The sequence below is a fragment of the Pipistrellus kuhlii genome, unplaced genomic scaffold (assembly GCF_014108245.1).
Source record: "Pipistrellus kuhlii isolate mPipKuh1 unplaced genomic scaffold, mPipKuh1.p scaffold_m20_p_14, whole genome shotgun sequence".
Lineage (NCBI taxonomy): Eukaryota > Metazoa > Chordata > Mammalia > Chiroptera > Vespertilionidae > Pipistrellus > Pipistrellus kuhlii.
Window position 1 is genome coordinate 14,291,799 of NW_023425449.1, and position 16,875 is coordinate 14,308,673.

The 16,875-nt window shown below is 39.0% G+C and overlaps 1 protein-coding gene across 1 annotated transcript in view; it reads right to left on the reverse strand.

Moving 5' to 3' along the window:
* The window catches only part of RSPO2 (R-spondin 2), a 133,653-nt gene that overhangs the window by 61,828 nt on the left and 54,950 nt on the right, over positions 1-16,875 (reverse strand). The window contains exon 3 of the mRNA XM_036436785.2: positions 4,252-4,440. Coding sequence (XP_036292678.1) covers positions 4,252-4,440 — 189 coding nt within the window. The remainder of the gene's footprint in view (positions 1-4,251; positions 4,441-16,875) is intronic.

Below are 16,875 nucleotides of genomic sequence, written 5' to 3' on the forward strand. Positions count from 1 at the left end.
TATCTATCTGCAGAATGACTAACAAATTTCTTATCAGTTTAGAATACACAGTGGGAAAGAGTGCACCTTATACATTTTAATGCAATTGCATGATTTTGTTACAAATAAAAATACTTTAGATTAAGAAGAGCTCCGTTTCCAGTTTAGGCACCAATTTATTATATACTACATTGAAGTTCTTATGTCTCATTTTTTTTTTCATCTCTAAGAAACAAAAACTATGCATATCCCTTAACTGTAAACTTAATAAAGATGAGAGTTGGAGAGAGAGACTGAACACTGCAGAAACTAGACCTAAAAATCCATATAAAGTCACAAAGAGATCAATATTAAAGAGGTAACTGCCAACAGCAGATATGATATGAGAGTGAAACATTGATAGGCTATCTCCTGCACGCACCCCACAGCAGATCAAGCATATAACCCTGGCACATGCCCTGACTTGGAATTGAACCAGCAACCTTTAAATGCATGGGACAACACACAACTAATAGAGCCACCCCGGCTAGGGCTCTCTAGAGATTTTTTTTACAGGCTCATGAGAGTTACTAGAACTAGAAGGTTATTATTCCAGAATGTGTTAGGTAATTTATCTAAGCTCACAAAGCTAGTTATTGTCAGATCTCAAATCAGAGCCCAAAGATCCTACCAACCCAGTGTTCTTTTAAAGATGTCATCTACCACAAATGGATTTCTCTGTTTGGAGATAAAATCTGTCTTAAATTCCTTAATAGGATTTAAAATACTTAAACTGACCACTCATTTAAGGGGGGGAAAAGTCAAAGAAACTGAGATTTGTCTAATACTAGGTTTGGAAATGAGCATAATAGTTTTGTCTATATCACGTGGTTTGATTTTTAAAGAACAGTATAATGCCCCTGCCCCCCTCCAAAGAATGTTCTATTGGAGTCTGAGACTTTGAGGCTACCCTGCTACTGACTCATTGTGTGACTTTGAAAAATTATTTCCTTTATAAGCATCAATATGCAAATTTTGGGGGGCAGGAGTGGCAGGAACAGGGGAGAAGGGAGGAAGACAGGTAGAATAGAATCAATTAGGTCTCTCCCAGACCTAGGTGCATAATTTTTTTATTAGTTTAAGGAAACGTCTACATGCCTGAAAGAGGACTTACAGGGCTGTGAAAACACACACACACATGCACACACAATCACACATGTGCACACACTCACAGGTCAGAAACTGCAACACTTTTTGCACTCACTTACATTAAGGACAACTCTGGAAAACCCATTCTCACACATAGATACCTTTTCAAGGCTGATTTACAGTCACTGTTCCCTCTCTATTTCTGAGAAAACAGATCAACATAGCCAAGCTGTGCCTGATAACCTCTACATGGGAGCATCTCTCTAAGGAAGACCCTATGAAACACGATGAGTATTGTTGAGTGACCGTCCATACTAGTTTGCCCAGACTGTTCTGTTTTACACCCTATATCCCTGCATACGTTTAAGAAGAGCACATTGCACTCCCCAATGCGAGTGACACATTAGATGGTCACCCTAACATCCATATAGTATGTAAAATGCTAGACCTAGAACTTGAGATAAATTTCAGGGGTTATTTACATTCTTGCTTCATCTTCCTTGTGCAGTAAAAGTCTAAAATAAAAAAGCCATCTAAGTAGAAATCCATTTAATGATGAACCCATCCTCCTATGAAGTTCAAAACTATCAAAGACAAATAACCCAAATCATACAGCATAAGGATAAGGTAATTCTTTGCAAAAATTAGCCAGTCTAACCCTAGCCATTTTGCTCAGTGGATAGAGCTTCAGCCTGCGGACCAAGGGGTCTTAGTTCCATTCCAGTTAAGGGCACTGCCTTTTATTGGAATGGAACTAAGACCCCTTGGTCCGAAGGCTGATGCTCTATGGATACTCCCTGGCCTGAGCCCTGGTTAGAGCACGTGCAAGAGGCAACCAATCAATGTGTTTCTCATGCATCAATATTTCTGTCTTTCCCTCTCTCTTCCATTCTCTATAAGAAATCAATGGGAAAATATCCTCAGGTGAGGATTAAAAGACAAACAAACAAGCAAACAAACAAAAAACTAGCCAGTCTAATGATACTTGTTGTGAGTTATGCCTCTTTTAGTTATTAATCTAAAACAATTTCATGAAATGGAAGTAGATGCAAATTTTCTCTAAGCCTACATTTCTATCTGTGCTGATTGCAAAACTATTCACCCAGTCACCTTAGCCAGGAACCGTAGGATCAAATTTAATTCTCTCTCTTCACTCTGCCAAATTAATTACTAAGTCCCATTGACTATTTTTATTTTATTTTTTGATTGAATTTATTGGGGGTGACATTGGTTTGCAAAACCATACAGGTTTCAAGTGTACAACTCACTAAAACATCTTCACACTGCATCATGTGCCCTTCTCTCCAAAGTCTCTTTCTGTCCCCATATTCTCCCACTCTGCCCATCTCCACCTACCCCCACCCCCTTTCTCTCTGGCTATCACCACTCCGTTGTTTGTGTCTTCATGTGATATTCATGTTTTTTTTTGCTTAACCTCTTCACCTTCTTTCACCCAGCCCCCACACCCCCCTCTCCTCTGACAGTTGTCAGTCTGTTCCTTATGACCGTACCTCTGTTTCTATTTTGTTCGTCAGTTTATTTTGTTCATTATATTCCATATATAAGTGAGATCATAAGGCATTTGTCTCTCTCTGACTGGCTTATTTCAGTTAGCATAATTATCTCCAGGTTCATCCATGCTGTTGCAAAAGGTAAAATTTCCTTTTTTTTTAATGGCTGAATAGTATTCCATTGACTATTTTTAAAGTCTCTGGAATTCATTACCCACAAACCTTTCATCAGAACACTATTTCCAATTCTTGATTGTTAAAGTATCCTTCCTGTACTTTCTGTTCTTCTCCAATTCATTCATCTCCCTCACTTCTGTCAGAATTATCTTAAATAAAACCATTTCTTTAGTCCATTTCCTGCTCAGAACCATCAGAAAATATCCAGATCTCTTCTCATGGTACTCAAGGTCATTATCAATTACATTCAAACTCCACTTTCTATCCCCAATTCCAACCACACTTCCCATTAAGCACATCATATTATTCAATGGTTCTCATCCCAAAGATGGTACTGCTTTCCTAGGTGTCTAGAAATGTTTGGGGACAATTTTTGCTTGTCACAGTGATTTGAGGGCACACAAGACATTTAGTGAGCATAGACTAAGGATAAAAAAGGCCCAACAATGTAGGACAAGATGCCTTACCAAAATGCCAAACACATTATTTTTACACATGTGGCTCCTTCTTCCTAGAATCTATTTAACCTCCCCTCCATTGGTTTGCAAAATAATATTGTAGTTGGATGATACAATTCAAGCTCTCTTCTTATCCAAAGAGCATAACTGATTTAATAGTCACAGCGTTTTAATGGGAGATAATTAAATCATTCCCACAGCACAACGGCTGCCTGCTGATTAGCACAGTGTATTAAATTATGATCAAACTTCTTACCCACCTTCTATTTCACTCCATGTTCCCCTTCTCCTTATTCCCTCTATTCCCTAGAATTTGAACTCCTTTAATAAGTGGTTATTCCTTTTTCAACTCTAATTTCTACTGTTTTATAGTATCTATGAATGATTTTTGGATTAAAAGATGAAAAATTGCACCAGCATTCCCATATATGTATGTTAAAATGCTATTTCTTAATAAGCTTTTTTTTTTTTTTGGTAGCTGTTAAAGTTAGAATACTTTGAAGTAAATGAAATATTTTAGTTACATCTTTTATCAGTAATGGTGCTTTACAGAACTTCAAAATGAATGTACTAAATTAACATTAGACTAACTAAGGTATTACAAATTCAGGCAAAAGAGAGAAAATAAGCTACAGATACTGTGGGATAAACTGGGAAAAACATTCCCAGTTAAAAAAACAAAAGGTATTTAAGTTTATTTTCTTTTTTTTTAAGTGCTGCATAAGCATTACAAAGATCTGCCTAAGTAGCTTATGTATTGAGATGACTGTTATAAAAAAAATTACTTAATCTTTAAAAAGTGTGTGCAATATACTTCGCCACAAAAGATATATTTAAAGTGTTCTTACCTCAACCCACTCAATTTTTTTAAATTTGAAGTTTACATTTTTCTTTAATATTTATATGTTAAAGATATATCCTTGTAGTAAAAAATTTCAACTTAACTCCCCTATGTTGCATAAACAGTAAAAGAGGGTAGACAAAAGTCAAATGCTCACGTGCACATCTGTTCATATCTGGGGCTCGGTGTCCGTAGTAGCCTGATGGGCAGGAATGCAGGCACTCTCCATACTGGCGCATGCCTTCTCTTCGAAGAAAGAAGAACAACTTCTGTTGACATCGGCTGCACCCATTGTCCTTTGAACAAGACAAGCAACCCTTGCAAGTGGGATTTGATACATAACTAGCTGTAAAAGAAAACAAAAACAGAAAGCATGTTTACATGTAAATCGGATGAGGCTGGTCAATACGATATGCTGTGTAGGCAAGTATCTCTTGTTCTTTTATTTTCATCACATAGAAAATCCAAACAAGATAACCTCTGCCACCCCCAAGAAAAATGATTAATGCACAGCCAGAAACAAGAGATGAAATGGCTTTGGCAGAAGAGGTGGTGACTGGGGAGAACCCAACTCATTGTCATTTTCAAGGTTGTGTAAGAACAGAGCCCACCTCAAGCACAAAGACCCTGTGGCATGGTATTTGGAGAAGTAATTTATGACTCTTTTGTGAAAGAGAACGCCTTTACCTTAGGAACATGTCTAGGAGGAGTTTGCTGAGTGCTTCCTGGTCTTCAGTTTCACTACATATTTGAAGAGGCAATATCAAGGATACCCAAATCCCAAACTTTGCTTCATTAAGAGAGGCTTTGGAAGATCTACATTCATAGCAGCGGGCTTACAAAGGCTCTCTGGACCATAGTCATCACAATCTAAAGCTGAAGCTGCACTTACTTTCAGTTCAGAAGTGACCCAAGAGCCCTTTATCATCATAAATCACACTCCATAGGAGAACAGAGAATTACAGAACCAGGAGAATCAACACAAATGAAAGGCTTTCTGTTTTGTCCTGTTTTCATGTATCAGATGCCAACTTTCATCTTGATCACAAAGCTTAAAGAGTCAACAAATTGTTCTTCACATTTTTTAAAGCTATTCTTAAATCATTAAAAGCATTGCTTTATTTATATACTTGAACCTTGACTGGCTTAGTGAAAACGAATTAGGGAATACTTACCTGAGTCTCTATCTTAGATATCTTTATAACCCCTACAGATGTGGAATTCTCTTAAACAGTCCTGATGTGAGCCACACCCACCTAAGTGCTCACTCTTCCTCTCCCCCAATCTTCTTTAGTCATTAACAGTGCTCCTCGGTGCTGAAGAGCAGGATTTGCAATTTAAAGCTTCAGGCTCCAAACCGCAAATAGACGTTTGAACTAACCATGCCCAGAGTCTAGTACCCTAGTTGCCTTCTTGTTGTAAATCAATAACTTAACAATTTAAGAAAAACTTCTTCATCTGTAATATGGAGACTATACCAATCTCTGTAATCTAAAGTCAGTCAAGAATAGACCTTCTGACCAAGGTAATTTATTTTGCCAGGATTGTAATAAGTCAAATGGCTCTGCCTATTGCTTTGAGTTTTAATTCAAGGGTGCAGGTGAATAAACAGATCTTAATTCCCAGCTCGGATGACATGTTTATTTGCTCTCTCTGTAAGTTTCAACTTTTCCTACCCTACAGCCTGCTGAGACCCAGAGCCTCATCATTCCAACCAAAACACTGTTCTAAAACTAGACCCACCCAAAATCCTAAAGATGAAATATATCGCTCAAAACACAAAAAATCCTCAAAATGATGTTAGTGGTATTAACACAAATCCACGCATATTTCCAAAGGAATGTGTGGATATAGAAAACAAGGAAAATCAGGAGGCAGAAATCAGGTGATAATACCATGTCTCTAACAAGAGCATCAAGAGAGAAACAAATAGTAGAACTTCTTATTTTTGATTCCTCTTAAATTGCAAAGTAAGTTTTTGTGTTTTGTTTTTTGTATAAAACTTGGTATTTTAAGTTTGATCCTTTGTTAACTCAAACTCAGTTATTCCATAGAGCATTCCGTGTAGGTGTTGAATGCCCATCTGTTTCTAATATAATCCTAACACTTTCTAAAAATGCTCCCCTGTTTCTGGAATTAGCCCTGGCCAACCAAGAAGAAATCTAAATTCCTTCTCAGTGAAGGCATCCATTCCTGACAAAAGGCACAGGTTTCTCATTTTGAAAATAATGGGACTGAACAATGGGCAGTTGGCATCTTAGCCTTAATCCATATTTGCTGGTTAGATATTATAAATTCAATAGATTTTTAACCATTAATAATCATGATGAACTTAACTATCAAGCTTATTATAAAACTGCTAATGTTTGTCTCTGCCCAATCCCAAATTCAAGACCTATAATTAAAGACAAGAACCCTATCTCTGGCACCAATAATAGGAACTTGCATGTTGGATCTTATACAAATCAAGATGAGCATAGATCCTCCCACTAACTAGAGCTTGGCAACATTGGGATAAAAGTACAATCTTGTAACCATGTGTATCACTCAACTAAGCAAGCAAGGCCATGAATTGAGCCACATAAGATTTGACCAATGAGAAATGCCTATCTTAGGACATTTTCCTTAGTTTCATATGAAATTGTAAGTATTTATAGAAACTATCACCATAAAACATGTTATCTGACCTTTGATACTGACAACAAATTTTAACAGATGTTCACCATCATGCCCTAGACAGAAAATAAATGCTAAAATTAACAATGTTAATAAACAGAGATACATTTCTACATGTCCACGAAAATTTTAGAGGACTAAATTAACATGAATTTAATCCAGAAAAAAATTGAGCATAATAAGGACAAATGTACCAAAAACTCCAAAATTATAGAACTTTTATAATTAAACCATTATTTTCTCAATCTCTTTTTATCTTTTGTCATAAATTCAATAGATAATAGTTTTAGATCAAAAGCTTACAAAACTAACTTCCAAATACTAGCTTTGAAAAATCCATTATTGTGGTGAAGGCCTGGGGGAATGGAAGGGACTAATGGGAGGAAAATGGTACTTTCAACAATAAAGATAAATTTTAAAAAGAAAAATCCATTATTAATTGGTTGTTTGAAAATGTTATTTAATTAATAATACCATTTTATGCACTTAAAATATGTTAACTGGGGAGAAAAGACCTGAAATATCCTTACCTCTAAATGTATTCCTTGAGAAAATATTTCTAAAAATTTACAAGTCCCCCAAAATATGGAAATTATCTCTAGAGATGAATATCATTAATGACAACAGGATTAAAGGTCTTTAATAGGATGATTTTGCTTTGTCTATGAAAACTCAAATTAAGCTACTAGGAGATTTTAAAATATGAAGGAAGAGAGATAAGTCACAGATTTATTTTTTAACACATGAAGTGCTACTATCTTCTAAAACAAAACATGTGTAATAGTTTAAAAAAAAAAAAAAAAAAGAAGTATGGAGGGACTGGAGAGTATTATGCTAAGCGAAATAAGCCAGTCAGAGAAAGTATGACATGCTCTCACTCATATGTGGAATCTAATGAACAAAATAAACTATTGAACAAAATGGACTCAGAGACATAGAAGCATGGAACAGACTGTGACGTCTCAGAGGAAAGGAGGGTGAGAATGGGTGGGTAAAGATCAACCTAAGAACTTGTATGCACATATGCATAATCCATGTGCACAGACAATAGGGTGGTGGAGGCCTGAGCCGGGGGGAGGAAAAGGTGGAGGGGCAGGAGCGAACTATAAGGAGTTAATGGGAGAAAAAAAAAAAAAAGACATATGTACTACTTTCAATAACGATTTTTTTTTAAACATGAAGAAAATGATCATAATTATGCTTCTTACTACTCTGCAGTGCCAGCACCATTTGAGCCATAATCCTCACGGATGGACACACCTCAGAAGTACATTTACAATCACAATTAATCATGGCCATAGTGTGGCTCACTGGACAGGATATTTTGCACACAGGGAAGCAGAAAGCTTCAAGTCTGATTTAACTAAGATATTCCAGGGATACTCAATTACTATAGGTCAAGGAAAGATGAATCAAGATATGGTTGCAAAATAAATGTGGATAGAGTCTTACATGTGTCTGTCTGAGGGCACAACAGACTTATGAAGAACGTGCTAAACATTCTGCTTTTCTTTTTTCTTTTTTCTTTTTTAATATATTTTATTGAACAGAGAGGAAGGGAGAGGGATAGAGAGCTAGAAACATCTTTGAGAGAGAAACATCGACCAGCTGCCTCCTGCACACACCTTAGGGATGTGCCCGCAACCAAGGTACATGCCTTTGACTGGAATCGAACCTGGGACCTTTCAGTTCACAGACCGTCACTCTATCACTGAGCCAAACTGGTTTCGGCAACATTCTGCTTTTCAACTGAACGTGTCACACACATCATCAACATCCAAGACAGTCTGTAAAACTGGAGGAGATTGTACATATAGTGCCAGGTGGATAACAGGAAATATCAGAAGGAACTCTTTGTAAAGTATTTGTTTGTACCACTGTGCTGTACACCTACAACCAATGCAAAATAAATTCTGAAAATAAACTAATATAAAAAATAAAATTTTAAAAATTCAAGAGCTGGCCAGTGTGGTTCAGTGGTTGAATGTCAATCTACCTAATATGAATCAGGAGGTCACAGTTCAATTCCCAGTCAGGGCACATACCCAGATTGCAGGCTCCATCCCCAGTAGGGGACATGCAGGAAGCAGCTGATCAATGACTCTCATCATTGATGTTTCTGTCTCATTCTCCCTCTCCCAACCTCTCTGAAATCAATAAAAATATATTTTTTAAATTTTCAAGGTAAAAAAAATCTAGAGGAGATTGAAAGCATGTACTAAAGCAAACAATCGTTACAGACATTAGAGGAAAAATAACTTTGGTTCAACACATTTTACCTTGAGACAAAGCAGTATTCCTTCAACACAGTTCACCCAAAATGTAAGCAGCGGAAACAGATGTAGGTTGCACATCTGGTGGTGAGAGCCACGGATTTTCCAGAGCTTCTGAATGCACATCAATTGCAATATAAGATACTCCAGTGCTTTCTATCTGCCTCATCAGGCCCTGGTCCTCAGGGCTCAGCACCACAGAGGGCGCTGAACAGCACTGTGACATACCAGTTCTATGCACTGGTCAAGAATCAGCCACCTCTCAGCCTGTGCCAGAGTGAGGAGCTCAAGAAGAACATAAGAATTCAAATAAATCAAATGTAATTCAGAAATTCTTCAGAAACATGCTAGTACCCAAATTCAAGTAGAAAGACAAGACACACATACAAAAGAAGTATGTATAAATCCTGATTTTTAAAAATTACCATCATGAGCCTTTTAGCATATACAATGAATTTTTTCTAATTAACACTCACTCTGGAAACCAAACCCTAAAAGAATTATTCCTTTGGTCCCTCCTACAAACTCTGACACAAAAACAAATCTTACTGCATATCCCAACACTAGATGTTAGTTCTGATAGATCATTGTGGGAGGGAGGGAACACTCTCATCACAAAACTAAGCTATGAAAGCAGGCAACATATGCCACCAGAATCATGGGCTCTTCGGCTTCTGCGACTGCTGATACCAGTAACATTAACTGATAAATTTGGGGGTAGGGGAGGAAAGATGGTTTGAGACTGCTCATTTTCCCAAAGCTATATGATGTTTTAAAGCAAGGTAAAAATCATATCTTATGTTATATAAAATAAGCCACCTGTTTACATCTGTGAAAGAGAAAAAATTTACTCCATGAAACTGTTCTAATGCCAAAAGTAAGCTTCTAGTTAGAATGTGTGTGATCCTATAAGCAGTAGCTAGAAACTGCTGTGTCATATGGATTACTCACCCCAAGGGCTGGCTTGGACTTTCCCAATATACTTAAAAGACCCCGTGGAAATGCTGACAGACTGTTGATGCAATGGTAACTCCAACATGAGCAAATCCAAATATATACATTTCTGAAGATTGTGAAACCACCACGTTCACAGAGTTGCCTGTTTACACAAGTAGATAACCCAATTATCCTATATAATAAAAGGCTAATATGCAAATAGACCAAAAAGCAGAATAACCAAACAACTGAACAACTGGTCGCTATGACTTGTGTTGACTACCAGAAGGCATGAGTGGAACATGGAGGGCATTGGCCATGGCAAGATGGTGGAGCAGGTGAGCAGGGACGCCAGTCCAAGGTGGGATGCCAATTGCTGCCATCAAGTCTCAGGAGGTTACTGAAAATTCTTTGCTACTGCACATCGCCCTCCCAGTGCTTGCACCTGCTCCCAGCGCAGGCCCTGCTTGCACCTGGTGCTAGCACCTGGCACTGGCTCCAATTGCTCGATGCTGTCAGTGGGTGTGAGCGGTGGCTGCTGGCCCCAATCGCCCCTAAGGGCTTTTCCAACTCCCCCTGCTCCTGAGGGGAGATCAGGGCCAGCAGCCGCCTCTCATACCCACTGCTGGTGCCCAGTGCTGGTCCCAATCACTGGGCACTATCAGTGCTGCAAGCAGCGGCTGCCAGCCCTCATTGACCCTGATGGCTTCTCCACTTCTCCCTGCTCCTGAGGGGTAATCAGGGCAGTAGCTGCCACTCACAGACACTGACTGCACCTGCCCCGCTCACACACAATACTGCACTGGCCCCAATTGCTCTAATCCTTCAGCAGGTGCAAACAGCTCAGGCACCGTCAGTGAGTGGGAGAGGGGCTGCTGGCAGATGGGTGGGGGCTGGAGTGGGAGGAGTTAGGCAGGGACATGGAGGATGGGCCAAGACCCACCCCTGTGCCTACTGTAGCCTCGCAGCCCAGGGTTCCTTTCAAGGTGCACAAATTCGTGCACTGGGCTCCTAGTTTAAATATAAAAAACAGGGGGCTCACAAACAGAGCCAGATATTTACTCCATAAAGTTCTTAAATAATTTTTATATTAACACTGTTCCAAAATAGTTTTGCATACTTCCTGAATACTGTAACATAAGTGCCATAGTGTCTGACCTACCCACTGCCCAGAGTAAAAAGTCTTCCCCTCCTGCCTAGCCAGATTAAGTTTTTTTGTTTTTTTCAAAGGCAGGAGGGATAGGATGGAGTCTATCTAACGTATATTCCCATCATGTACAATCTGTTCGACTACCCCTCACATACCACCCATTTCCTAGAACAGAAATTTGTTTGCCAACTCCTGCTTCTTCCACTCTTTTCATTTTAAAACAATAAGTGGAAAAGAAACTGGATGGTTTGTTTGGTGTCATAAACATAGCCCTCAAGATGAATCCGTGTCATAACTAACCAGATTAAAGGCTCCATGTGTTTTAGATGTGGAAACTCCCAGGGGTCAGACCACTGTTTTAAAATTGAGAATGAGCCCTCTGTTAGCTACTGTCCTAGAGAAAGGTTTCTTCAAACAAAGATAATAAATTTTTGCTTAAGTTGCCTTAATGAAAAACACAATAACAAACCCTTAGGGTTGACAAAGAGTATTATGCAAGAGTTATTCAGGAATAGATTCAGATGCAAAAAAAAAGAAAAGAAAGAAAAAGGGGAAAAAAGTGAAAGCATTATTATATTCAATGTAGGTCACTTGGTAAAAAATATCACATATGTTAACAAAACTCAGAATGATTTCAGTACTGAATCTTCAGACCTACACAGGATTTCATTCCCAATCGTTTTTTAATCAATTGCCTGCATTTAACATTTATAAGCAGTTGGTTTTAACATGCTTTATTGATTTGCCAACTTCACAACAATCTATACATTAGAACTACTTTGAAATCTGGCTTCTTAACCATTCTTATTCTAAAAAAAAAATTCTGTCTATTCAAAAGAAGAAATGAAAAAGAGGAAGGTAAAAATGAGCTGGGGAAGGGGGATGTTGGGAGAAAATGAACTTTGGGGAACATGCCATGTATCAAATTGCAGGCTACATGATTTCATACTTTTTTAAAGTAATGCTTATTACTTATAATTTCTGTGTATCAAAACAAACAGATCAGAGAGTTTAAAAAACCGTCCCAAGGTCAAATAGTTTGTTAGTGACAAATGTGAATCCAGCTCTGACCTCTGATTTCAAAGGCCCTGCTATTTCTGGCCCTGCCAGGTAGCTCAGTTGGCTAGAGCAGTGGTCAGCAAACTGCTGCGGCACACAAGCCGCGGTTTGCTGCTCTGTTGACTAAGGAGTTTGCCGACTACTGGGTTAGAGCATCATCCCAATAGGTCAAGGTCATGTGTTCGACCAATGAAGGCATAAATAAGTGGGACAAATAGATGTCTCTCTCTCAAATCAATTTTTTTAAAAAGCCAAGTTATTTCTCTCTTAAGAGATACAGTATATGTATAGCACCTAGAGGTTGGGAGGAAATGCACTATACCATGATTAAAACTGTGAGAACACTCTTTCATTAGGCTGTACCCTCGTAATTTGCTCCCTGCCGCTTTGTTCTGCTTTTAGCTACAGCAAAATAGCCAAAGTTTACTTTTGATGATTAGCCACTAAGAGTACTATACTAATTCTTTCCTAACGAAACTAGGACTATATTAAGTCTCATCAACCAACAAAATTAAGATGTTGTCCACAAAAGCTCTTCAGAATAAAACAGCTGATACATTTTATATATATATATATATATATATATATATATATATATATATATATATATATATAATATATATTTATATATATATATATATTTATATATATTATATATATATAATGGGGGAAACTGAGTTACAGGTTTCTCTGGTATAGGTTAGAGAGAAGGCTTCAGAATGATAAATGGAAAGTCTTGAACTATGTGGGCATACAGCAAAACACCAGCACTTTGTAAATAAGACTCTCCACTTGACAAGTTCAAAGTAAAAAAAAAAAATCACCCCCAAACCATGCAATTTCCTGCAAATGGGCCACTCTCCTCACTGTCTTTGAAGACAGATCCTGCCCTGGCCAAGGGGCCTTTGAAGCAGCACAGCAGGCATACCTATGTAATTAGAAAGGCTAGGCAAGACCCGCAAAGGATGCAACTAGACTTTAAAGATGTGCAAAAGGAAGGAGGTATGGACTGACAGACTGACACAAAGAAGAGCACCATTTGCTCACTGACTATGGTTCTTCTCCACTCCCTCCACATCTTGGAAGCCACAGGCAAACTACACAAATGTTAATGGGACACTAAATAGTATCTGGTCACTTTCAAAAAGTGGCAAAAAATGCATGTGTATACAGACATACGTGTGTTTATAGACATACTAGAGGCCTGGTGCATGAAATTCGTGCACTGGGCATGGGGATCCCTCAGCCCGCACCCTCTCACAGTCCAGGAGCCCTCAGGGAATGTCTGACTGATGTAGAGGCAGGAGAGGCTCCCGCCATCGCAGCTGCACTCAACAGCCATGAGCGCGGCTTCTTACAGAGCAGCACACCTTCTGTGGGAGCACACTAACCACTAGGGTAGGGGTGTCGAACTCAGAGAAGGGGCCAAAATCTAAAATCCAGCCTAAATCGCGGGCCGAATGGTTTACTGAACAGTCATAAACTGTCATTGTGATGGAAACGCAGCGGAGTGCAGTGATGACAGCGTGGTGCGGGCCACATTGCAAGGCCTGGCGGGACGGATTTGGCCCACGGGCCTTGTGTTTGACACATGTGCACTAGGGGGTAGCTCCTGCATTGAGTGTCTGCCCCCTGGTGTGAGTGCACGTCATAGCAAGCTGTTGAGCAGCCTTAACATATCATTAGCATATACCGCTTTGATTGGTTGAACAGTTGACCAGACAACTGCACACTTTGCATATTAGGCTTTTATTATATAGGATGTTATGTATGTGTACAAACATAGCTATGTGCATAGATATTCTGTGTGTATACAAATATATGCATATACTAGTTTTCTGAATCATTTGAGTGCAAGTTACAGACACTCTGCTCTTTTATCTTTAAATTTGTCAGTGTTCACTCTGTGTTTCTGAAGAAGAAAGACATTGTCTTATATCAGCTATATTGATATACTATTTTTTTCTAATCCATGGCTCATGTTCAATTATTCCAACAACATCCTTTATATCTATTTTTCTCCAAGACTACAATCCCACCCAAGATTATGCACTGCATCAGGCTGTCCTGTCTCTTTAGTCTCCTTTAACCTAGACAGTCTCTCTTTCCTGAGCTTGATGTTTTGGGAGAGAACAGATCAGTTATTTAGAGAATGACCATTTGGGTTTGTCTACTATTCCTTCATGATTGGTCATGCACTTTGGGGGAAATGAATACAATGATGTCCTGTCCTTTCCTTGTGTGCATCAGGTGGCACAAGATGAGTTGATTGTATTCCTGGTGATGTTAACTCTGATCTCTTGATTAAGATAGTGTCTGCCAGATTTCTACATAGTAAAGACACTGTTTTACCTCTATAACAAGTAATTTTTTTATATATATATTTTATTGATTTTGTACAGAGAGGAAGGGAGAGAGATAGAGAGTTAGAAACATCGATGAGAGAGAGTCATCGGTCAGCTGCCTCTTGCACACCCCCTACTGGGGATATGCCCGCAACCAAGGTACATGCCCTTGACCGGAATCAAACCCGGGACCTTTCGGTCCCCAAGCCGACGCTCTATTCATTGAGCCAAACCAGTTTTGGCTATAACAAGTAATTTTTTAGGAGATTCAGGAGATTAGTAGCCTATTCTTTCCCAAAATTCCACACACTTGTTTTGCTATTCATTGATGATTCCTATAAATCAACACTTACTCTGGTGGATATCAAAGGTGGCTTTCTAGTGCCATTATTCCTGCTCCGTTCAATAGAGGGCATTCTAGTATTAGAGAGAGATCCCCTTCTCCCTTGGTTGTTTGTCTGCTCATTTGTTTATATTAGTAGGGAATCCTGGGTTTTATTCAGTGGACAATAATCTGTTACTGTATAAACACTCAGCCTAGACTTGTTCAGGAAGAATCCTTCAAGGTGCTGTGGTTTTGAAACTATTTTATGTGCATAGCACCAAATGCTTGGAATAGTGAGGAAAAAGCTCTAAGTTATCCTGGGAGAGTTAAGAGTAGGGGGTAATACGAGTTGGGTTTTAAAGAGAAAGCAGGAGTTTGCCAGTTGGAGGAGAATACCCCAAGGAGTGATGTGTGCACCATTTTGTGGAATAGAAGGACAAAAGGTTCCATTTGTCTGATAAACCTTGGCCTGGCTTATTGAGAGTGCCACTTCTAGACAAATGCAGAAATGACAGAAGGAGCTGCTCAGTACTTAACTGGGATACAGGAGGCATTTGTTGAAAATGAGAAATTTATGATGGTGCCGTGGGGTTTTAAGAGTGGAGCACAGAAACTGTATAATCACAATGCCATGGTCAGAGCTGAAAAACTGATATGCATAAGATAATACTACTAACTTTCTGTCTACTCATACTTGCTCAACTATCTCAAAAATGCTCTATTTTCCAACTATATAGAAACCAACCAAGAACTGTGCATTGTGCTTGCATTGTGTCTTTAGTCCTTTCAATTTGGAACACCTCGCCCATTTTTTTATTGTTGTTCTTTCTTTAAATTTAGATGTTCAGAGTCTAGGCCATGTGTCTTATAATATGATCATTTAATTCAGGCAGGTATTATCATTACCCAAACACAATTAGGTGAAAGTACATTGGGGGGGGAATATCACTCAAGAGATTATTAATTCCAAAAGGGGGAGTTGCCTTTATGTGATTAGAAGGGTTGCCCAAATCCACTGAACATCACCAAGAATGGGAACAATTGCATAAGAGCCTCCTGATGTGACGAAATGGGGAGCCCATACCTGTAAAGGAAACTTGTCAATAGAGACAGTAGATAAAGATTATGAGGTTCTCTGTCTCTGCCCAATGTAAAGTAGATCATTGGGCTTATATACATAGGCCTGCATACACACACACACACACACACACACACACACACACACACACCCCAAGGGAGTGAGTAAAAGGGAAATTGGATTATTTTCTGGGGGGGAAAAAAATAGTTCATCATTGTGGTATATGAGCATGTCTAGGGCCCCCAGTTATGCACTACACTGCTCTAAGGGGCACTGTTCACGTAGGCGGAAGACCTCTGCCCAGAAAGAATGTAAACTAGAGGTTCCCAACTGATGATCACGAACCCTGTAATGCAGTCTGTAGTAGCATTTTGTTTTCCTGACACACTTTTCTGTCTAAATTTTTTATTAAATGGAAATCCAGCTTCCCGGCTTTTTCTTGAATCATCAGATGGCATGGCCCCCATTTCAGTTCAATAGCCATTGGCCTGAGCTGTATAGCAGCTGCCTCCATTAACCAGGCAAATACTCTCTATTTCTGCTCACACTCTCCATAGAGCAACCCCCTGGCCTCTGAGGATCACCTTCCACAAAGGAGACAGGGCACTAGAGTTCACGCTGTCCTATACAACTTTGTCCTAAGATTCAGTCACTTATTAACTGGGAGGTTAAAGTCATCTTACAAACCAATGCAATCTTTCTCTCTGTGGATTAATAATTATGAGATAGCCTGGCTAGTGTGGCTCAGGGGTTGAGCATCAACCCAGAAACTAGGAGGTCTCAGTTTGATTCCCAGTCAGGGCACATGCCCAGGCTGTGGGCTTGATCCCCAGTGGGGTCTTGCAGGAGGCAGCCAATCAATGACTTTCTCTCTCACCAATATTTCTCTTTCTTTCTTTCTTTCTTTCTTCTTCTTTTTTTTTTTTTTTTTTTTTTTTT